Source organism: Sebastes umbrosus, chromosome 20 (assembly GCF_015220745.1).
Source record: "Sebastes umbrosus isolate fSebUmb1 chromosome 20, fSebUmb1.pri, whole genome shotgun sequence".
Taxonomy (NCBI): domain Eukaryota; kingdom Metazoa; phylum Chordata; class Actinopteri; order Perciformes; family Sebastidae; genus Sebastes; species Sebastes umbrosus.
Window position 1 is genome coordinate 1,918,870 of NC_051288.1, and position 23,179 is coordinate 1,942,048.

Below are 23,179 nucleotides of genomic sequence, written 5' to 3' on the forward strand. Positions count from 1 at the left end.
TAGCAGGGAAGTGACTTTGCTGCAGTTTGTTGTTAATCCAGCTTTCCTCTCATTCCTTGTCTTCTCACAGGCCCTCTGTCTGCTCTGTACGAGGATGTAAATGTAGTTCACCCCTCTCTGCTGAGCTGTGTGGAGCCTCTGGAAAGTCAGCAGGTTCGGGAGCTGCTGAGAAGACTCGGAGTTCACGAACTGGAGCCTCAGGAGCTGTTGGAGCAGCACATCTACCCTTCATTACAGAACAACAGATGGAAGGTACCATACTGTATAAACTGGATCATAAAAATGTCACAAAAATGATGTAATGGCTATTTTACAGAGCAAGTTTTATGCTTTAAAGAAGTATTTGGCTTAAATATCTTTTTCTCTCTCTTGTCACCCTCTTTTTCCTTCCCATCGCTCTTCACTATTCCACCATTCCACGACAGTTGAAGCCCGAGGCGGTGGTGGTGAGTTACTTGGTTTTCATCAAGTGCCATTCCTCCTCCAGCCAGGAGTACTCAGACACTGCAGTACCTGTCCTCACCAGCAGGGGTCTGCTGTGCCCGGCCAATGACAGAGTGCACTTCTCTGAGGAGTATGGCAACATAGACCTGCCAAAGAAACTGCCCGGTATGGAGAAACCCACACTTCTTAATACTCACACACAGGCTCTGAAATTAACTTTTTCACTTCCTGCCACTGTGGCAGGCCAGTATTTTTTTTTGTCTGCCACTCTGAAATTTGATGTGCCTCTTCTGAAATCTCTGCACTAAATGAAGGAATAACATTGTAGATCTGAAGTCATTCAATGTTCAATATATTTTACATAAAAAACATTGTATGCATGATAAATGATAATCACATGCAGTTTTTTGCATGGAGTACAAATATGTTATTTTTGCCTGTTCTAAAATGGTGTGTTTCCGATGTGTTTTATTATATTATGACAGTTTTCCTAAAATTAGATTTTTTAAAAATCGCAATATATCGCCTTGCTTACAGTATCGCAATATATCGAATCGTAAATCCTGTATCATGATACGTAGGGTATTGCCAGATTCTCGCCAATACACAGCCCTAATATTTAGTGTTTCAGAAAAGTAGCTGCTGCACAACTCTGGCATTGTAGACATGTATACTTTCATTTTCCATCTTGTGTAAACTAACAGCAGACATTTTAGGAGTTTGTAGATGATGTTGTTTATGACATACAGTGTATGAAAGCTGATCAAGGATATTTCCTTACCTTTTGGCCATAGAGCAGTGCAGCAGATTTACTGTAACTATTTAAAGGTCCCATATTGTAAAAAGTGAGATTTTCATGTCTTTTATATTATAAAGCAGGTTTAAGTGCTATAAAAATACTGTTAAACTATCAAAACGCTCAATATACGGAGAAATACACACAGTCCGTATTCAGAAATTGTGCGTTGAAACAAGCCGTTAGGATTTCTGTCCATTTGTGATGTCACAAATATACAATATTTAGACCATTATACGGCTTTAAACGTAAACATTCTAAATGGGTCCCAGTTTATTTCCTGTTGCAGTGTGTGAAATAAAATCAGCTGACAGGAAGTAAAGATGGACCCACACCGTTGCCTAGCAACGCAATTCTGTTGCAATTCCGTTGAAATGCACTAAAATGGAGCGTTTCAGGCAGAGGGTAAATACAGGTATATTCAGGCAGACAGTATGAGGAAAACAACGTTGTTTTTTTAACATTACAGCATGTAAACATGTTTTGGTAGAAACACAAAATACAAGTATGAACCTGAAAATGAGCACGATATGGGACCTTTAAAACAAAAACACACTCATGTTTCACCTGATTTGAATGATTAATCAAAAAGTAAACGTTGCATTGCAGTCCTTTCTATTCCATCTTTGATTTTATCTCATCTCCTCTGCCTGTTTACTGTTCTATTGTTCGCCAGATTTATGTGTCTTATACAATATTTATTTATTGGTCTTCCTCCTGTAAACACTCATCCTGTCTACTTCTTCCTCCACCAGGCTGTGATTGGGTGTTGCTGAGTCCCTGCTATGTGCAGACAGACGGCGATGTAGCAGGATGGAGAGAGCTGTTCAGCAGTCTGGGAGTCAGAGACGGTCTCATCGTCCGCAAAGAGAGACAAACACTCACTGCTAAAGAACTGGTGAGGAGACATCCCTGAACTGTTACCTCAGCTATTTAGGAGTCACACTCCACTCATGCTGCAAAAATGCAATTACACCGGCTCAAAAAGACAAGAGCAAGGTCGTGACAGCCCCACCTGTGAGCCCACATGATAAAGGGGCTGTGGATGTGTTGTGTAACGACACAATATTTACTGGTTGCATGGACACTAGAGGCAGGACACAATCTTTCTGAAGCATGCTGCATTAAAAACCAACTGTGACTCATCACGTTGAATAAGGCCGTGATTAAAGGATGAAGATATTAACCGTCGTGAGTCACACTAGGACTAGAGAGACAATAGCTGCTTTGAGGATGAGCAGTAAAAAGCAGGTGACTGATGCCTGTTTTAGCCTGGGATACAGCAAGTATGGATAGTATGTGGATATGTCATGATACCATCAGTCATTGTGTGGCTTATGCTGCCTTCATGTAAGATGGGAAATATGGTACTTACATTATTCTGGTGTCAGCTGTAGATACATGGGAATTAACTGTAATACTTCATACTAATTGCAAATAAACATAACAGAATCCTCCTCCTCCTCCTCCTCCTCCTCCTCCTCCTCCCTCCTCAGGCCTCCAGTGTCTGGTCAGTGGAAAGTACAAAGTGGCACCAAAATCCACAAGGGGAGGGATTTGTGCTCGATGACTACCCCTGCGAGGAGTTTCATGCCCTGGCCACAGCCCAGCTGCCCGGCCACCTCCTCTTACAGCAGAGAACGGCCTTGCTGGAGCTTCTGGCGACAAACTGGGATACAGGGTAACACACACAAACACACCCTCACTTACATATTTCTCCTCCCATGTTATGTTCTGTCAAATGACGATTGTCCCATTTGAGAAGCAGGTGCACTCACTAGGTGTCTGTTATGTTTCGGAAACCTAACCGCCAGAGATAATGGCTTTGAGCTTAGTCGGGGTCAGGTAGTAATCCCCATCATCTCTACTGTGGCCAGGAAGTGATTACTGGGGTCAAGTTTGACAGTTAAATGTTATTTTCTCCCTGAGAGAAAAGCAGCCTTTTGTTTTGGGTTTGACGTTGACAGAGAGAGAGATCAGTCTGGGGATTAATTCATCTGGATTTAGCTGCTTTTAGCTCGGCCCCGGCTCGTGAGTAGAGGACAACAATTCAAGTGGAGGTCATCCGAGCTCTCAAAGTCATACTGTTGAACAGTCGTGCACACTGCCAGTACAAGAGCAGAATAGAAGTTAAAGGTTGGTGCTGGTATCGGATCGGTGCTCGGTATCTGCCGGTATCTGCCGATACCCAAAACCCAGGTTACGGTATCGGTATCAGGTGGTCGGTGCGTCTCTACTATTATACTGGTCAGTTTTTCCTTCAGAGCATGGATAAAAATTTCTCAGTGCATTTAACTCTGATCATTAAGCACATGCATTGCTGCTGAGGGCTGTATACTGTATATACTGCAGAGGAATGTAGGTCACATAGTTCTGCCACTTTGTTGAATTGTCACAAGTGGCATCAAGATCACTGAACCACAACAGAAGAGGCTGTAATCCATGCACTGTAGTCATAGTATCTCTGAAGTTATATGATCATATATGAAATAGGGGTGGAACGGTTCACAAAATTCACGGTTGGGTTCATATCACGGTTTTGGGGTCACGGTTTTCGGTTCGGTTTGGTACATTTCTGTTACAGCGAGGAGGTCATGTTCTGATTTCAACATGCTTTTCATTTATTTGGCAAAAATAAGTTAACAAATGTTTGCCTTAACAAAAGTATGGCTTATATAAGGAACATAAACTCTTCGTCATTGTCAAATCTTAATTGAAAGAAAAGGTCTTCTACAGTCATTAGTGCAAACAAAAAATGCGGCTTTGTTAAAAGAACAGTATAACATATGTCTCAGGTCCCTGATTATCAGCTCTTAATTGAAAGATTAGTTTTTCCACTCACAAAGTGCAGTATTTAGAGGAACCACTGTGTTATTTAAAAACAATTAATAAATATAAAACACATTACAGGGATTGTGCTGCTGGAAGTACTGTGTTGCTTAAGTGTTGGCGAGAGGGAATATTATAGCGCGGCTCAAGTAGCGTTACGTTAATCATATGCTGAAATCCAGCGTCCTCCAAGACTGCATAAGACTGCATATCTTTCACTGTAAACCTCCACAATGCTGTAGTTGTGTTTTTTTATCCTGTCTGAGTCTGCATGTAGAGGCTGTTTAATGCTGCGGGGAGAAGGAGTTGCTCTTTCCTAGCCGACTCTTTCCTCCTTACGCTAACAACGGCCACACCGGAGTGTTGCCGCTAGCATAAACCACACAGTGCTCACACACAGTCGCCGTTTTTTTCCACCAATTTCTTTCCGTCATTTTCCTGGTAACACTAAATCCGTAATGCTCCCATACAGCAGAGACAAACGATGCTGGTGGATCCTCTAACTGGACTTTATCGTGTCCACTCGCCATTTCCTTATCTGAGTGACAGCCGCACTCTGTACTTCATCCGTGCCAACTAATAAGGGGGCTGGGTCACGCTTCATGTCTTCGTGGTACAACACATGCGCAGTAAAATCTGGTCAGCACTCGCCGAAATTGAGCCAATAGCAAGGCACGACCGCAGCTCCAGTTACACCGCGCATGTGTTAAACCCCGTACCTTAAGTCCCATGTCCACCCGTGTCCCAGCCTCCTTCCATAGGCCTTGATTTCTAGTGTGACAATAAACGGGAGCCCAACTCTACATGAAAAAATACACAATCTGCCTTATAACTAATTTCAAATGAACCGAACAATTCATACACGTCCCGAAACGTGACTAACAAACCGAACGGTTCGGATTTTTTACCTGAACCATTCCATCCCTAATATGAAATGTATCATGTCAAAGAAACATTGTCATTGTTTGCTGAGAGGAGTTTCAAAGTTAACCTATTCCAAAAATGATTTATAAACACCTTTCCCATTCTTCCAGACACCGCTACTCTCAGTATCTCACAGCTCAGGTGATCGACAGCGACGGACACCCGATCAAAAGTACCAAGTCCTCCTTCGACCACCTCTTGCGTAACCTTGAATGGGTGCCAGCCTATCGCCCACTGGAAGGAGAACAGCAAGAGAGAAAGTACCTCTGTCCAAACTCCGTCTACCTGCCCTCACCTGAGGTCAAGAGCCTGCTGGGGACTCACGTCTGTTACGTGGACATAGACTCCAGCGAGTTTAGCAGAGCTCTAGGTAAAAATGTGTACACTATGGTGGAGATCTGTGCTCAAGTTATTGGTTATCCTATCATTGCTGCAGGTTATTTGGAGTCCGCTACAAAATAGACAATCTGTGTCTTAATCCCTCTTTTAGGAATGAGACAAAGTATCTCAGTGGATGTTCTGATAAACTACCTGAAGGAGTGGTGCGTCAAAACAGAGGCAGATGACCAGGAGCAGAGACTACCCGATGACGAGTTAGAGGGGGCCAATTTCACTTCCACAGTGGAGCACATCCACAACGTCTACACCTATCTGCATAATAACTGTCCCCAGAGCAGCCTGAAGGAGTTGTTCCAGCATACCCCTGCTGTGTTCATAGAGTACAACAGGTACGTCGTCAGCTGTGTCAGTGTACTTTTTCAGGTAAATGTCAAAAATGTTGTCACCTGAGGCCACAAATCAAACCATGCTCACCCCCCCCCCATCCCCCAGGCGAAGTGTTGAGTGGTGTTCGGGACGTTTCTACCACCTGAAGGAGGTGTGCTGGAGTGACCCAACGGCGATGTTTCAGCGCTACAAACAGCTGACTCACGCACCAGACAGCCCCGTCCAGCCACCCAAAGTCCTGGCTCCCTTCTACTCCCCTCTGGATGGGATGAAACCCTTCTTCACCAAAGTAAACTCACACAATTTTGCTTACATGTATAAATATAACTTGACTCGTGGTTTCTTAGATTCATTAAGCTGTTTGATTAAGAATCCCTTAGTTACTGTTGCTATGTCTGTCAGGCTTTCCATCCCTAGGCGGCGACTGTTGATTTTCCTGAAGGATGGCTGTGCTTGGCTGTTGCTGCCAGATTTTATTAGCTGTAGCTAGTTAGCAAATGAAGCCAGCATTGGCTTCATGAGTTGGTTGAAAACACTGTCTCTCCCTGCATTTTCAGCTGGCTCATATTAAAATAAGATATTCTTTTATGTCTTAAACATACACTTCATGGCTACATACATGTTATAATGCTAAAAGACTGTCTCAGGCAAAATGTGAGCATCCTCACCAGTTGATGATCTATGGGGAAGACATGGAAATAAAGAAACAACATTGTTCTAGTATTGCAGTATAAAGTTAGTTAGTCCTAGTATTATTAAGAGGAAAAATATAAGATCAGATTGTTAATTTGCTTTAAACATACATAACCCTGTGTGTACAGACATAAATATGTGTCACTAATGCACACAGCTTCAGCATGTGGAGAAATCAAAAAGCTTGGCAGGCCTTAGCTGTGCCTAGTTACAGTTCCTAAGCTATGTTTGGGCAATCTCTGTTCAGGGGAAGGGGTTTAGTGAACGGTCAGTTACTTAGAGAGGGATAATGTACATTGTTTCATTATTGTGAAATAAACCCAGACAGAAGGGGTTTATTTCACAACAATGACCCACTAGCTTTACATTATACCGGTCTGCTATATGAAATAACAGACCGTAGAACGCTGTGATTGACCAATCAGAATCTAGTATTCAACAAAGCCGTGTAATAATATCTAATAATGTATTGTTGAGGACATAGTATCTTCTATGTCACCTGTAGTTTATATTTAGATATCAAGACCATGATGGCAGGTTTTGGGAGTTTAGGTGGTTTTACTATGAAGGCTCTTCTGCTGTCTCTGTTGTTTTAATATACTGACACCTTACTTGTTTGTAGCCATTTTTAAGAGCAAACTACACCATTACTAATGTACACTATGTATGTGTGTGTGTGATTTCATATCTTCCGTATACACGTAGCTGCTGAATGTGGATCTCAGTCCCAATATGAATCAGTACGTTGGCTTGTTGGAACTTATCTGTTCATCGTCTCCCATACCAACTGCTGAAGTGCTACAGGATGTGTCGGTGCTCTACGCCAGACTTGGTGAGAACATTTAGATTCCCAGTCTTTTGTTTCACGGAGTGTCTCGCATTCAGATACTCACACGTTTCCTTTCTTTTTATGTCCCATCTGTCTGCAGCTCATTATCTTTCTGCTCAGCAACTGTTAGCTTTCCTTCTTGACTGGCTTGACTTGTTACATCCTCCCTCTGATCCCTGACTTTAGATATGATATGATATGATATGATATGATATGATATGATATGATATGATATGATATATGATATATGATGTGTTTTCAACAGCTCAAAAGTGTCAAACTCAAGTATCAGGTGACCAAGAAAACATCCCTCAGTCCCAACTCGATCGCAACTACTGCTCCACCTTGAAAGGTAAGTAATGCATACATATTCATGTTGCAAACACAGTCCACCCTTCATTACCGCTTCAATCTGTGTGTCTGTTCAACTTCCTATTGGCCTGACTATTCTCTGCAAAGTATTTGCGGTAAACAAGCATCAGCCACCACCTGTCAGTGCAGCACATGTTTTGAAAGCAGCTGGGATTTGTTGCTGCAGTCTGGAATGACTTCCCAATGGAGTCTGAAAGCAGTCATAAAGCTAACTTTACTGTCTGCAGTGTGTGGCAGCAGCAGAGTGAACTACGGTTCTAATGTAATCGGGGATTGGGGCGGCTGTGGCTCAGGCGGTGGAGCGGTCGTCCATTAATCAGAAAGTCGTTGGTTCGATCCGCGACACCCCTACATGTCGTAGTGTGAGTGTGTGTGTGAATGTCTATCGCTCCTGATGAGCAGGTGGCACCAGTGCATGAATGTGTGTGTGAATGTTGACACGTAGTGTAAAGGCTCTACAGGAACGCCCGCCCTCCGCGGCTGCAATCAGACCCGTCTCAAATTTGATACAGATAAATGATCAATTTGTACAGAATCTTTCTCGGGTGCTGAAAAAGGTAATGAAGTTTTAAGGGGAACAGCTTTAGAATAGGGAAGAATCTGTCCTTAAAAGGTATAATACAGTAGGTAACCATTGTCGGTTGCTGTTTGTAAAAAAGACACCGCATTCAACGTTGGCCTCACCTTCACAGCTCAACGAGCAGAGAGAGAGAGAGAGAGAGAGAGAGAGAGAGAGAGAGGCGAGCTATAGAGTGACTGAAGAGAGGGAGCGGCGTTAGTGAGAACAAAGCAGCGAATCTGAGAAATAAAACGTTATATTCTGATTGTTTCCCAGCAGTTACATTCTTAAACACACAACTAACTACGCACAACTCTACGGGACGGTGCCGAGTGGCCAGATTTTAAATGAATGCAGACTTCCTGTCTACTGGCTGTGGCTCAGCGCTTCTCTCGTCAAACTACAGACACACACCGATCACAGCTGCACTCAAAGCACAGAGAGGAGCAGGCTGGATCACTGGAACACATGCACATAACAAAATCCCAAATCACCAACAAAGGCAGTGGAAAAAGAAGACTGCTAGCTAGTAAACACAGATGTAAACAACGCAGGATTTAAAATGCTTCATGAGAAAATAAATGTATTCAACATGTTTGACAGTGTCAGGAGACTGAACTGACCCTGGCTGTCCTTTTTGCCTCGTGTTCAGGTATGGTGTCTGATATGAGGGTCTTCCCCACCAAGGATAACAGCTGGGTGAGTCTGGCACACAAACCCATGATCGCTGACAACAAAGAGGTGGAAAAGATCTTTAAACCTCACAAGCAGATCTGTTTGCTCAACCTGCCGCCAGCAGAGAAGAAGACTGCTCCCAAGAGCAAGACCGGGAACTTTGGTACGTTGCTGCTACCTTTTTTTTTTTTAAACTTAAACTTAAACTTTTTTTAGAGTATTAGGGCTACATTGAGGGGAGAAAAATCTGAGATTTCGAGAATAAAGTCATAATTTAATGAGAAAAAAGTCAGAATATTACGAGAATAAAGTCATAACTTTACGAGAAAAAAAGTAATTTCCTTCTCCACTAAAGAGTTAGTCTCCCCATCAGGTCCGTGTGGTTCTTTCTTCGGAATAAACTCAGTTTCTTGCACAATTTCTTCAAGGTCCTGATGCTGATGATAATGTGGTGCTGATGTGCCAAAAGATGAAGTATTTGGTTATTTGTGAAAACCTAAACTAACGTATAACTTCACAAGATGCTCCATGTTCCTCATTTTCACACTATTTCCCCTCTAAAATAACACGTCAAATTGCCACTTTATAATATTATGACTTTATTCTCGAAATCCTAGATTTATTTTTTTTCCTCAATGTGGCCCTGATACTCCGTCGTATTTTTGTGATTAGTATTTTATGGTTTTTTTACATGAACATTGTCACATTTTGGTCAACAAATCAAATAACTCCTATATGAAAAATAATATTAATATAAAAAATAAAATATTTACAAAATCATGATAACATACAAATAAAAAACAAAAAGTGACACAATTCAAATACATATTCCCACATTAATCTGCACCATGGTCTAATCTAATTTATAAGCAGCCAATTCATTTTCAGACACAAAAAGAGTGTGCCTGCGCGCATATAATGTGATGGTGTGTGCTTTACTTCAAGATCTTCCAAGTAGTCTCCCCTCTCCGCCACATATTTCTCAGTCCTGTCCTTCAAGCTAAAAGAATTTTGTTGGTTTGATGCCACTTTTGCCAACTCTGTGAACTATTCCTGAAAAGAGGGCCTCCATTTTCTCAGGATAATTTGCTTCCCCACTATTTGTGTATCACTGAGAACATATAGCTCAAAATTGGTGTAATATTTTTTATACAGTACGTTGATGAACCTTGAGCCAGTAGTTCAGAATCATGGGAAGTTCCCAGAGTAGGTGAAGAAGAGTCCCTTCAGAGCTGCAGCACTTCCAGCAGTCAGCGTTGTCCCTGAGCTTCAGCCTCAACAGTCTGGAGGGGTCCAATAAAAGCGATGAAGAATCTTCAATTGAATGAATCTAATTTCGATATCTCTTGATACCCTCGTAATGTTTTCACATATAGGATCCCACTCAAAACATTTTTAAAGGGTTTTGTTTTTGCATATAGTTGTCAAAGTTACATTTGTACTTGATTACTTTTCACCATACCCAACAGGAATGATGCCCAAAAACTACACAAATATAACCCAAGTTAACATGCAGCTCTGCCTGTTGTTGTATAATTGCCTGGCAGGTCGGACGGTGGCGGGAGAACGAGCTAACGCCGTACTTGCCTTCAACGAGACGGACCGCTCTTTGTTTCTGGAGATCTGCGGGATCCGTCAGCTGTCTCAGTGTGTCAAGACTGACCCTCAGACTGAGAACTGGAGACCCTGTCCGTCCATGCAAGCCATGGTGCACGCTGTGATACCTTACATCCAGAGGTTCCTGTACCACCACGACGAGCTGGCTGAAGTCTATGCAGAGCTGATCGACAACAACATTGGAGAGAAAATCAAGCGACTTCACTACGGACAGGTCAGACGTTGGCGCCTAGTTGGTTTAGAGCAGTTTAAAACCTGGAGCTAGTTCCTTATTTGGTTGGTTTACTAAAGACATACTGACTGGACTGAGGCCTCTAAAGGAAATCTTTATCACTGAGCCCTTTTCAACAGCAGGAACTTTCCCCTCCCTACTTTCCTGTTTACAGGTGGGGAAGCTGTACATTCGCTACCTGCTGGATGTTGCTGACAGTGAGGATGTACTGGTGGAGCTGCAGGATGTTATCTGTCTGCTGGTGGACGAGAAGGAGCTCTACATCCAGAAAGATCACCTCTCGGCCAAGCTGGACATCTGCAGGTTTGTGTTCGATGGATAGAGTGCCCTGTTGTCACACTAATCCCTACATGTATTGGATAAACAACAAAACCATCATCTTCATCTTTTTTTTAACCTCCATTAAATCAAGAGATGTTCTCGGAGAACGCACGCCTTTTAACACATTCACACCTGAGAACTCCACTGGAGCAGGGGGGTGTTAAAAACAGAGTTTCTCTAAAAGGTAGCTGAATATGATTTTATATATATATATATATATATATATGTATATATATATATATAAAGTAGAGGTGAATTCAATAAACTGTGACTGAAAAAAATAGCCTTTCCTCAGTTTCCTTGCAACAATAGCACCTCGATATTGTAAACATTCACACTTCTGACATAAAGTACAATGTATTTACACAGATACAGACATTTTCAACACTGAACAGCCAAAGTCAGGATGAAGGTTTTTGTAATAAATAATCTAATCTCAACTGTGTGACAGAATAAAACTTGTAATTCCAAAGTGGGACGATTTGTGTTGTAAGTTAAATAATAGAAGACCAACAGCAGGTTTTTCACCAAATCTTCAGTTCTCCTCTGTTACATTGTGATTCGATATGTATTGCGATTTTTTAAGTATTGCTATTCGATATTGTGATTTATTGCGTTTATTATATAACTTTTTTAACACTAGATCATGGGGAAAAGTTGAATCATCCACTTCTAGGGACTATTTCTTTGGAAAATCTCTAAATTATTCCTGTAAAAATGATTTTCAGCATGTTTGTAGTCAGAAGTCAAATATATCAGTAATTGTCAGACATTATTTATTACATTTTTTCCAGCAACCCAAAAATCAAAGAATAAAGACATTTCCCTCACAGATTAGTGGTATTTTCTTTTTAATTTATAAGGGACATGTCATGTTTTATACTTCTGGTGAATATAATCCAATCAATCTGATTTCCATAGATGTATTTTGTATATTCAGTTCCCTTTGTGAACACCGTATTTTGAAAAGCGGACGTTACTCAGATTACAACAATGAAAGCGGTAACTTCCTTCTACCTCCACATAGACACAAATGAAGCAAATCTATCGATTCTGGCATTAAAACAAACTATTTCAAAATCGTAAAAAAATAAATAAATAGTGATACATAGATGAATTATCTGTATATCTTGCAATACCTTGTAATCTTGTGTGTATGTGTGTGTTTCAGGGAGCTGGTGAAACTGTTCTGCACAGAGAGCAGCCACAGAAAAGAGCTGATGCATTTCCTGAGTGGCCTGATAACCTCTCTCGATGTAAGTGATATATGATCCTTCAAACATCGATCCCTAATCCACATCCAGTGATCTTGGTCTTTGCTCGTCTTTCATCCCGTCATTCTCTTTCAGTCTTTTCGGTCACACATACACACTTCCTGCCACCACCACCACCACAGAGCTGACTGGAGCTAGAACTAATAGGCTGTTTTCCCTGGAGGGAGTCACGTTTACATTACTACTCATCTTTATTCAAGAGCGTGGTCTTTCAATCTGAGAGCATGACTCTTTGATTTCATGCTCAGATTTTGTAATGTTTTCTCTCAGAACCCTGTCCTCACACTCACATCACCCCTGCTTGTGCTTGGGTTTGCTCTGCTTCTGCTCAGACTGTATGATTGCACTCAGATATATTGTTGGCTGCAGATTTCCTGTTCTCCAGCTTCAGCCCTTCTCCTCAGACTCAGGCTGCTTCTGTGTGCTCTCAGATTTCTCTGTGCAATAACCATGGATGTACACAAAGAACTGGGTACAGCGTTGGAAAATAATGACTCTTCTGACTCATCCTGAAATGCAAGAGCTTCTTACATCAACATTTCACTAAAGTAACCACTAAACATTTTTTTAAGAGGACCGTGAGGTCTGTCTTCTCCTAGGCGGCCATCATGAGCGGGCGTGATTTATCATTGTTGTAGGTCTAATGTACGACGGTACGACAGAGTACTAGGGCCACATTGAGGGAAAAAAATAAATCTGAGATTTCGAGAATAGAGTCGTAATATTATAAAGTAGTAATTTCACGTGCAATTTCCTTTTTTCTTGTAAAGTTATGACCTTGTTCTCGTAATATTACGACTTTTTTTCTCTTAAACTTCTTACTTTATTCTCGTAATGTTACGACTTTTTTCCCGTAACGTTATGACTTTATTCTCGTAATGTTATGACTTTTTTCCTGTAACGTTATGACTTTATTCTCGTAATGTTACGACTTTTTTCCCGTAACGTTATGACTTTATTCTCGTAATGTTATGACTTTTTTCCCGTAACGTTATGACTTTATTCTCGTAATATTACGACTTTTTTCCCGTAAAGTTATGACTTAATTCTCGTTATATTGTGACTTTTTTCCCGTAAAGTTATGACTTTAGTCTTGTAATGTTACGACTTTTTTATCGTAAAGGTATGACTTTATTCTCGTAATGTTACGACTTTTTTTTATCGTAAAGTTATGACATTATTTTGTAAATCTCCAATTTTTTTTCCCCTCAATGTGGCCCTAATACTCCGTAGCATTTTTTGGCCCTCACTGCATTAGACTTATATACTATATACTTAGACTATAAACTGTGTTACCTTCATCACAATGATCAAATGTTTTGCAGCTCCAAACAGATTTTATTTTTTTTATTTATTTATTTTTTTGCCTAAAATGGCTCTTTTGATATTAAAGGTTGCTGACCCCTGGCTTATACTGTATGTTTAATTTCCATTGCAGTTTAACAATAGGCACCCTCAACACACCCACTTCCCTTACCAAAGCTATATTCTGTTCTCACGTTGCAGCGCTTTACTTAGATATATCTTTTTAATATTTTAGTTTGATATGGTCGATTGGACAACAATAGTCATGAAGGAAGTACATATAGTTAAGCCTTGGAGGACAGGAGTGGATGAAAGACTAACTGGCCGTCAGGGACAACGAGGCAGGGATCATTTCATTGGTCAACACCACACCTGGCATTCTGTTGGCTGGGGAATTTGGACAGGGTTATTGCTCAAAAAATCCAAGAACGGAGGAGAAATGTGAGACGAGCAGCAATGTGAGAGCAGACGTTTGACGAGCACGCAGAAGCAGCCTGAGTCTGAGGAGAAGGGCTGAAGCTGGAGAACAGGAAATCTGTGCAAGCAACAACATATCTGAGTGCAAGCATACAGTCTGAGCAGAAAGCAGAGCAAATCCAAGCACAAGCAGGGGCTATGTGAGTGTGAGGACAGGGTTCTGAGAGAAAGCATTACAAAATCTGAACGCAAAATCAAAGAGTCATGCTCTTGAATAAAGATAGGAATACATCTCCATAACATGGCAACTTGCTCTCATCTCTGTGGAGCAGTGCAGCAGCAGAGAACACTCTGCAAAGTCCCAGTTAAAAGGTTAACAAGACTCACATCAGGCCTCAACTTTGATCCCTCTCTGTTGAATCTCTTATCTTATGTGGTTTTCTTTGTGCAGCAGCTTCCTTGAGACGTGCAGCAGAACTGGGCTGCGTTATAGAGTCGATGTTGAAATCTAAATAAGACAGTTTGATTAAGTTCTGGATTTGCCAATGTAAATAAAATCTCGTTTTTGACTGTTTGATTACAGGTTTTAATGAAGTGCAACGCCGATTTAATACTCTGGAGTCAGACTCAGGGGGGAAATGATCCGCCTCTTTAATATAAAACAGATGTAATGTCGTACATCAGGATTAGATCTCAACTTTGCAGCATAGTCACCGCAGTCATTAACTCTGTTTGTGTCTGCAGGACCAAGGAGCTCTGAAGAGATTCTTAGGCAAGGAGGACATCAGAGAGCTGCCCAGTGAGGAGGAGCTGTGGGAAGTCCCGGAGCCTCCCAAACCAGACATTAACCTGGAGAGAGGTACGCAGAGCCAGTTAGCCATCACTGCACGTAAAGCTTGTGACAATTGCAGTGTTTTAAGACACAAGTAAAAGAAGCTAACACCGTGCCGGGTCTCATTCCAATCTGTTGTTGAATGTCTTTAAAGGAACTGACTCCAGAGAATCTAAGAAAATTAAGGAAAATTGTGCTCGTGCCGTTTTTCACTGATGGTCCTGTAATTACCACTTAGGGCCACAGTTGCCACTGTTCTGTAGTAATAGTTCCATAGTCTTACTAGAAGCCCTCGCCCACAAAACCAGTTCAAGGAGAAGTCAGGTGTTCTTATTTATTTTTCCTATAATTAACAAGTTACATGAAAAAACGCTGTTCGTCTATACTCTCCTGCTTCTCTACCCCTCTCTGTTTGTTCCTCCTGAAGACAAAAATCGTTAAAAGCTGCTCTCAAATATTTAGTTTAATTCTTATAAAAGGCTCAATGATTTCCTAAAACAGCTGGGCGCTGTAGCTTTTAGCAAACGTTACAAACAAACAGTAATAAAAACTAGAATGCGTTTGTTGGGAACTATTTTCAGCAGCGGATTAATACGTCTTTGGTGCGCAAGAAAGTATTTCCAGCAGCAGGAAGGTGTATGGGGGATTGAGTCAAAATAAACTACAGTGTGTGTGTCTTCATAATAACGAAGGAACATCAACAATGGAGCTCTGTGGCACAGATGAATAAGATATATCAGGCTTTGGACACAACACCCAAAAGACTACAGTGCTCAGCTGTCTGACATCAAACTGTATTTGTGAGTTTTTAAAGATGAAAGTCTTCAGTTGGAATCAGAAGCAGAATTATCCATCAGTGTTATTAGTTAACTATCAGGAGATTATTGTTACCATCCTCATTAACGTGTCCACACCCTCGTTAAAGTGTTCCCAATGTCAGGAAAACTCGACTGTTAATGTGTGAGAGAATCCCAGTTTGATGCAGAACATCAGCATGTAACATCAGCGCTTTAACTGGAGCATGAGATGAATTCCAACAATGCTGCTGCTTCCTCTCAGTCTGCGTTAGTGACATCTTACATCTGCAATTTTTTCCAAATCTCTCTGTGACACTCTGGCCCTGATTTCCATTATCATTTCATAACATTCAGAGTGTTTCTCCTCTCAGTCTGAGCCCTGCACAAACACTCTCCTTCTACACACACACACAGATATCTGGTGTGTTTCTCACATATGCTAATTCAGGTTTGTTCACTGTTGTGTGTGGCGACATAAAAGAGCAGCTGTTGCCAGGGCTCAAAGAGCGAGAGCAGCAGATCCCTCACTGCAGCAAAGACACACACACACACACACACACACACACACACACACACACACACACACACACAGGGATTAATATGATCAAAAGACATTACAAATCTGTTTTTATGGCGTAACAGCACTGAATCAGGCTTTTATATATGATTGGTGCTTTACAACTTTTATCCATAATCTTTCTTTTCTTCTTGTATTTCAGCACTGTCAAGGAGTTACTCCTCCATCAGCTCCCCAGAGGAAACCTCTCGCCCTGCACAAGAGGATGGGGAGCAGACGCTGGTCTGCTGGCCTCCCCGAGCATCTATACTGAATACGGGAGCCAGTCGCTCAGGTATACATTGAGAAGGACGCGGTTGTTTCGGCACGGCCATTTCTTCACTACATTTCTGACTCCCTGCGCGACTTTCTGTGTACCGACAGGTCAGGGGGATAACAGCGTGGTAGAGGCCGTCATGAAGATGTGGCCACCTCCGGCTGCGCCTAAAGACAGAGACCCAGAGAAGGACGCCGCCCCCAGAGGAAGCAGCCATATCATCCCCAAGAGTGTCAGCAGCAGCAGCAGCAGCATCTACGAGGGAGAGCAGCCCCTCAGGAGCAGCTGGAGACCTACAGAGCAGACCGACCCTGCTGCTGTGACAACCAACACACCACGACCTCCAGGTTACACATTCAACAGTCTTCTGTCTCCTGCTGCCAGTGTTCATACTGCTGTAGAGCTACTTGGAAAATCCTGTAATTGTATTGTAAATATTGAATTTAACCCTCTGAGACCTGCGATCCCGACTGACTTAACTGTCTTTCAGAGGCTCTTGTAGGTTCAGTTTTAGGGAAAGAGTGAAGCTACAGATATCATATGAAACCCTACCCACCTAAGGAATCCATTGGTACCATGTCGATAAGGACGCTAAATAACGCTCCAAAGTTGGGCTAGATTTTGGCAAGGAAAAATTAGCATAGCCATTTTCAAAGGGGTCCCTTGAACTCTGACCTCCAGATATGTGAATGAAAATGGGTTCTATGGGTATCCACGAGTCTCCCCTTTACAGACATGCCCACTTTATGATAATCACATGCAGTTTTTTCATGCAGTATAAATGTGTTATTGTCTCCTATTCTAAAATGGTGTATTTGAATATTTCTGCATACTGGGGTCCCTAAACAGTCTTGAGTTCCATAAATTGGGTATCACTGTAAAGCTGAGATTCTTGTGAATCCAATGAGCCCAACTGTATTCATGTGTGATGATGTTAGTCCCCATAGGAGACATTTCATTGACCTCACTGTATAAAATGACCTGTGGTGACCTCTAGGATAATCACAGCCTCATGAAACTTTACAGCCACAAACTAGAGACCTAGAGCATTCAGAGGATGGATGGATCAGACTAGAGACCTAGAGCATTCAGAGGATGGATGGATCAAACTAGAGACCTAGAGCATTCAGAGGATGGATGGATCAAACTAGAGACCTAGAGCATTCAGAGGACGGATGGCTTTCCTAGCTACATTGACAATAAGGGGGTTTCTGAGCAGTTTACACAACAGAAGTGCTCGCTATCCAATCGCTGAAAAATGCAATTCTTGCAGAAATCTCCAAATCTTAAACGTTTTTGATCCCAAATCACAGCATGGCTTTTTCTATGGTGTTCCACAAGGTCTTGGTGTCTTAATGTGGTATTTTGGAGGAATTATTGATCATTTTTATCAATTCTCCAGTGATAAAAGTGGTTAAACTTAGCACCAAATCTGTGTAACTTACTTATGAGACATAATAGTGCATGGGGATGACCATCATATACTTCTATCATAATGATCAAGCCCTTATACACTTTTACAATTAATTTTAAATAATTCATTCATTCATTCATGTTTATTTCTGAATTATGACTAGAAGAACTTGACACATAGTGCTGATCCTCAGGTTTCCAGCTTTCAGATGATGTGCATCACTTCTATGTGACATCTACTGTTGATCTGCTATCTCCCCTTAAAAACACCCCCTGTACCTCCCTAAAAAAGACAAAAACTGGTCTATTGTGGGTCTCAGAGGGTTAAAAGCTGCACTAATCAAGATTTTTACGCCAGTCCCATTCTCGAGTGCGATATCTCAGGAACGCCTGGAAGAAAATTTCTTCAAATTTGGCACAAACGTTCACTCGGACTCGAGATGAACTGATAACATTTTGGTGGTTAAAGGTCACTGTGACATCACAAAACACATTTTTGGCCATAACTCAAGAATTCATATGCTAATTATGACAATTTCACACAAATGTTAAATAGGATAAAATGATGACATTTTGAACACACAAAAATAAAGCATGCTGGCCATCGTGGCTTTATTCTTTGTATCATCTAATCAAACATCCTGTGTTAAATTCACTGACAGAGCGCAGTCATCAGAGTGAGGCCACCAAGTCTGACAGAGATGAGAGTCCTCCATCTGCACCGCCTGCTGAGACAGCCAGCGACCAAGCCGCTCCAAACAGCCTGTAGGCCTCTTCTCCTCATCCCCAAAAATCTGAAACATTGATGTAGAAAACTAATGTTGACTTTTACTGTTACTCAACACATAATCCCAAATCCCTCTACCTCCCTCTCCTCTCTAAACTCATCCTTTGTCTCTCTCTATCAGCGCCGTCCCCGATGCCGTGGTAGTGTCCACTGTGTTTCAGGGGGCTGCAGAGACTCAGCGTCCTCCTCTGAACCTGGACTTCCCACTCTGGAACAAGCCTCCTCAGGCCACGCTGGAGGACATGGAGCTCACCTGCCAGAGACCCACCACCGTCAGTACTAACGCCCTTGGTAACCTTGTTCTCAGAGGCCGAGTGTTTTGCGAGATTTTCTAAATTGCATTATTCTTGCGTAGGTGGTGTTATCTGACGGCCCGATGGACGTGGCGGCGATCGGCGAGTGGGGGGAGCAGCTGGTCAACTCCTTCCTCTGCCACTGGAGGGACAGCAGCGACCCCGGGCGACCCTCACACGTCCTGTGGTGCAACCAGAGCGGAGAGAGCGGCACGCCCTACGACTTCAAGCTGACCTACGGACCCGCGGGAGAGCCGGGGGTGGTGTACGTGGAAGTGAAGTCGACTATAAAGAAAGAGAAGTCGTTCATCCACCTCTCCGCCAACGAGCTGGACTTTGCACTGAAGGAGAAGCAGCGCTATCACATATTCCGGGTGTACAGCGCGGGAGACGCCCATAACGCCCGCCTGTGTCGCATTCGGAACCTGGCGCAGCATCTCCACACCAAAGAACTGTCACTTTATCTGTTCGTATAAGTCCTTTAGAAGTTTGTGGAGATATTTGCACTATACCAACTCACACCACAACGACAGGCCCACATGTGTGTTCTAACAGTGTCTCACATGGCTTTTTAAGTTGGTCTTAACTGCACTGATTTTAATCGTTTTATGTTATTTTGCCTGTTAAAACATTCCTTTTTCATTTGTCTGTTAAAAATCTTTTTATTGCCAACATAGCTGTGTGTTTTCTAGTATGGGTACAATTTTAAAGTGATCAGTGGACATACTGAATGTTTTAACCTTTTTTAATTCCCCCTACCTCACCTATACTCTGGCGTCCCTTTGGAATAAATCTTTTTTCTGTCAGCTGAATGACTCTGAATGAATTTGACTCATGGGTAGTGACACAACTTTTTCCTTAAATAAGCGTACAGACAGGTTCTAGTAGTGATGAAGGATTCTGTCACCTTAACCTCGCTGACTGATGAAGTGATTATAGCTGAGGGTTAGGTTAAATCAAGTGGATGCGGAGCTGACTGGACAGGTCCCTCACAAGCTCCCATCATTCCTGGTAATTACTCTGTCACGGTGAACAGGCTGTACTTCTGATAGCGCAGGCACACGGAACATCTATGTGATGCTCATTGAGCAAATCATCTTTAACCACCTACAAGGCTCTTCTTGATACAATTATTACTCTTCCAAGAAAGGCCATTTGATATTCTGCCCAGTTCAAGACTGAACCCCAGAAAACTACCACATCTGATATCTGAAATCTGATTCTGTGGAGGGGTAACAATGCACATTTTTTTCATCATTCTGTGTGAAAACCCAGATATTTCCTTGCTCTTATTTTTCTGGCCCCTGGTGGTCCCTGAACCACACTATTAGAGCCAGTCTGTGTACTCGCTGTAGGATGGTAATCCTTGCTAAACAGGACACTTATTAGCCATGTGATGAGTGTTGGTGGAGACATCAGAAACAGCCTCTGGGGACAGCACCTCCCTATTTTCATCCTGTGATGCAACCTCTTGGTAACCAGAGGCCTGTTTTCTACAAAGAATCAGTCACGGGGTAATGCATCAACACAATCCTAAATGAGCCAATAGCAGCAGATTTGTGATCAGAACACAGGTTGTTTAGTGTAAAGCCTGTGAAAAAGAACTATAGACTAACCGCTGCAGTGCAGCATCTTACGATGCATTTCATAGGACTAGTAAAACATAATGTCCTAATAGAGAATAATGAACATCATCAAGTAAGACGAGATCTCTGTTCACTTGCTGCAGTGTTGTGGAGCACAGATCTGTTAGAGCTACAGACACTGAGCCAAAGGCATGAGACAGAACAGAGATGACTACCAGCTGATATTTGTTTTTGTTTTTTTCCAAGAAACACATTTATATTAGATGTGGGACTCCTCTCCTCACACCGCATAGATGCCTCCTCTGTATTGGACTTATGAGGCATTCATGTGCGGCTTGTAGACTCCAACTTCAGAGCTCTTAAGGCAGCAGCGGGTAGAAATGGAGCAAATGTGATTAAAAAAAGTTATTTTTATAAAACGTTATATCATGTTCCTCCGGTGTCCTCCGGTGCTCCTAATGGCATCTGCAAGATTTCACAGACCGGAAGAAACAAGCAGTCAGAGCTGATCAGGAGTCTGTCGTCCAGCTGCCGTCTACGAGAGCCGGCTGTCAATCACTCGCGAACTCCGACCAAACGGTCAAACTAGACAGCGCTGATCAAATATGAATCAATATTCTGTTACTGTAATGTCTATTTCTCTCCTCAGATGTTCTCAGAATCATCTTGTAGTGTACTGTTTAGCTGTAAAATGAGAAAGTTTGTGACCCAGCAGCCGGGCCGATCAGCGCTGCCTAGTTTGACCGTTTGATCGGAGTTGATGAGTTATTGACAGCTGCTCAGACGGCAGACTCCAGATCAGCTCTGACAGCTTGTTTTCCTCCGGTCTGTGAGATCTTGCAGATGCCGTTTGGAGCACCAGAGGACACCGGAGGACACCAAAGAACTTGATTTTTTTTTGATTATCTATCTCATGCACTACTGTCAGGAACGTTTTATAAAAACAAAAAAATTCTCATATTTGCTCCATTTCTACCCACTGCAGCTTTTAACATAATTTTGTAGTTTTGAGCATTATGAATACAAAAATGAGGAATTTCAAATGTTGTTTTCACTTTGTCAGCAGACATCTAGTCACAGTCACTGAAAGTTGCGTGATTGTGGTTGATAATGGAAGAAGAGAAGAACTACACCGGTTTAACGTTTAATGAACTGAACCAACCTGCCTGCCTATGAAATTTCCGACTGCTCCTGAATGCAGCATAGTCTGTACGGAGACAGCGAGCAGCGGCGGCTCCCGGAGGAGCAGCGCTGCGATAGGCTGAGCGGAGAGGAGGGGGGCGGGCTTTTCTCCCTCCTCCTCCTCTCCTCTCCTCGCTACTGGCGCTCCTCTACTCTGCTCTCCTCCTCCCCTCCTCCCTTCCTACCCTCTCCTCCTCCTCCCCTCCTCCTCTCCTCTCCTCTCCTCTGCTGCCTCCCCTCCTCTCCTCCTCCTCTCCTCCCATCCTAGAGGACAGAGCGATGCGGAGACAATAGGACGCAGAGCCGGAGGAGTGTGCAGGATGCTCGGCGCCACATCCACCGTCAACCGGCTGCACGGAGGCTTCTCACAGCACACCGACATCAGGCGGCTCACCTGGCCGTAGTATGCGCTCAGATCCTCCACCAGCAGCAGCAGCAGTCTGGACCGACGGGGCGGAATCCACAGCCTCCATATGGGAACCAACTGAAGGGTGAGTGGCGGAAGAAACCCGGTAATAAGCCCGGTACCGACGCTTCATCTCTCCTCACCTGCACCCAGACTAACCCGCATCTGACTCACTAGATGAGCAGCAGCTACCAGCCCATAATAACCTCTGTGCACTATACTGGGTTTCCTTCTATTCAGTTCATGGTCGATTAGGCCTTTTCTGTGCACGAACATCCACTGAAAACAATGCTGTGCTCCTCAACGGTGTGTGTGTGTGTGTGTGTGTGTGTGTGTGTGTTATCCCATTTATCTTCAGCAAACAACACAAATGTTGCATTTAGATTAGATTTAGAACATGAGTGGAATTTATGTTGTTGATCACATCACAACCCCCCCCATCCGCCCTACCCCCCCACCATGCATCCTGTGTTTTGGGGTCAGCCAGGTACCTGCAGTGTGTGTGTGTGTGTGTGTGTGTGTGTGTGTGTGCCTGCCTGTCTGTCACTCAGCTCTGAGCTGTGTTACACTAAAGTGACAGTGATTTTCCTCAGAGTCAGAGTCAGAGCAGTCTGAGGACACACTAAAGGTGGGACGTGAACCAACATGACGTAGCCCCACAGAGACCTGGAGCTGCATGTCTGGAGAATAATAAGAGTCCATGATGTTTACATCCTCCGTCCACATGCATGCTTTCAGTGCTTGCTGGGACCAAAGCGCAGTGTTTTTTTTGTGCCTCCTTAATGACAATTAAGGGTTGTGACAAAGTGTCTGCACCCATTATGTTGCATTATTGTTACTACAGTATCGGGCTGTGTGTTGGCAACAATCTGGCGATACGTATCACGATACAGGGGTTACAATTCAATACATTGCGATATATTGTGATTTTTTTTTCATCTAATTTTCGGAACACTCTCATAGTATAAAGAACACACCAACATATGCATACAATCTTTTTGATGCAATCAGAACAGTGGGATCTGCATTTTCATTTA

The 23,179-nt window shown here is 42.7% G+C and overlaps 2 protein-coding genes across 2 annotated transcripts in view; both read left to right on the forward strand.

The window, feature by feature from the left end:
- The window catches only part of wu:fj29h11 (protein NO VEIN), a 37,872-nt gene extending 18,092 nt beyond the window's left edge, over positions 1-19,780 (forward strand). Inside the window, exons 12-30 of the mRNA XM_037755510.1 lie at positions 71-252; positions 426-609; positions 1,996-2,138; positions 2,737-2,921; positions 5,104-5,363; positions 5,484-5,721; positions 5,825-6,008; positions 7,118-7,244; positions 7,507-7,593; positions 8,825-9,010; positions 10,395-10,678; positions 10,851-10,999; positions 12,189-12,273; positions 14,758-14,872; positions 16,362-16,493; positions 16,583-16,822; positions 18,551-18,653; positions 18,797-18,947; positions 19,031-19,780. Of these exons, the coding sequence (XP_037611438.1) occupies positions 71-252; positions 426-609; positions 1,996-2,138; positions 2,737-2,921; positions 5,104-5,363; positions 5,484-5,721; positions 5,825-6,008; positions 7,118-7,244; positions 7,507-7,593; positions 8,825-9,010; positions 10,395-10,678; positions 10,851-10,999; positions 12,189-12,273; positions 14,758-14,872; positions 16,362-16,493; positions 16,583-16,822; positions 18,551-18,653; positions 18,797-18,947; positions 19,031-19,444 (3,449 nt within the window). The 3' untranslated portion in view covers positions 19,445-19,780. The remainder of the gene's footprint in view (positions 1-70; positions 253-425; positions 610-1,995; positions 2,139-2,736; positions 2,922-5,103; positions 5,364-5,483; positions 5,722-5,824; positions 6,009-7,117; positions 7,245-7,506; positions 7,594-8,824; positions 9,011-10,394; positions 10,679-10,850; positions 11,000-12,188; positions 12,274-14,757; positions 14,873-16,361; positions 16,494-16,582; positions 16,823-18,550; positions 18,654-18,796; positions 18,948-19,030) is intronic.
- Positions 19,781-21,906: 2,126 nt separating this feature from the next.
- The window catches only part of bsk146 (brain specific kinase 146), a 20,078-nt gene continuing 18,805 nt past the window's right edge, over positions 21,907-23,179 (forward strand). Inside the window, exon 1 of the mRNA XM_037755518.1 lies at positions 21,907-22,227. The gene's annotated coding sequence lies outside the window, so the exon portion shown is untranslated. The remainder of the gene's footprint in view (positions 22,228-23,179) is intronic.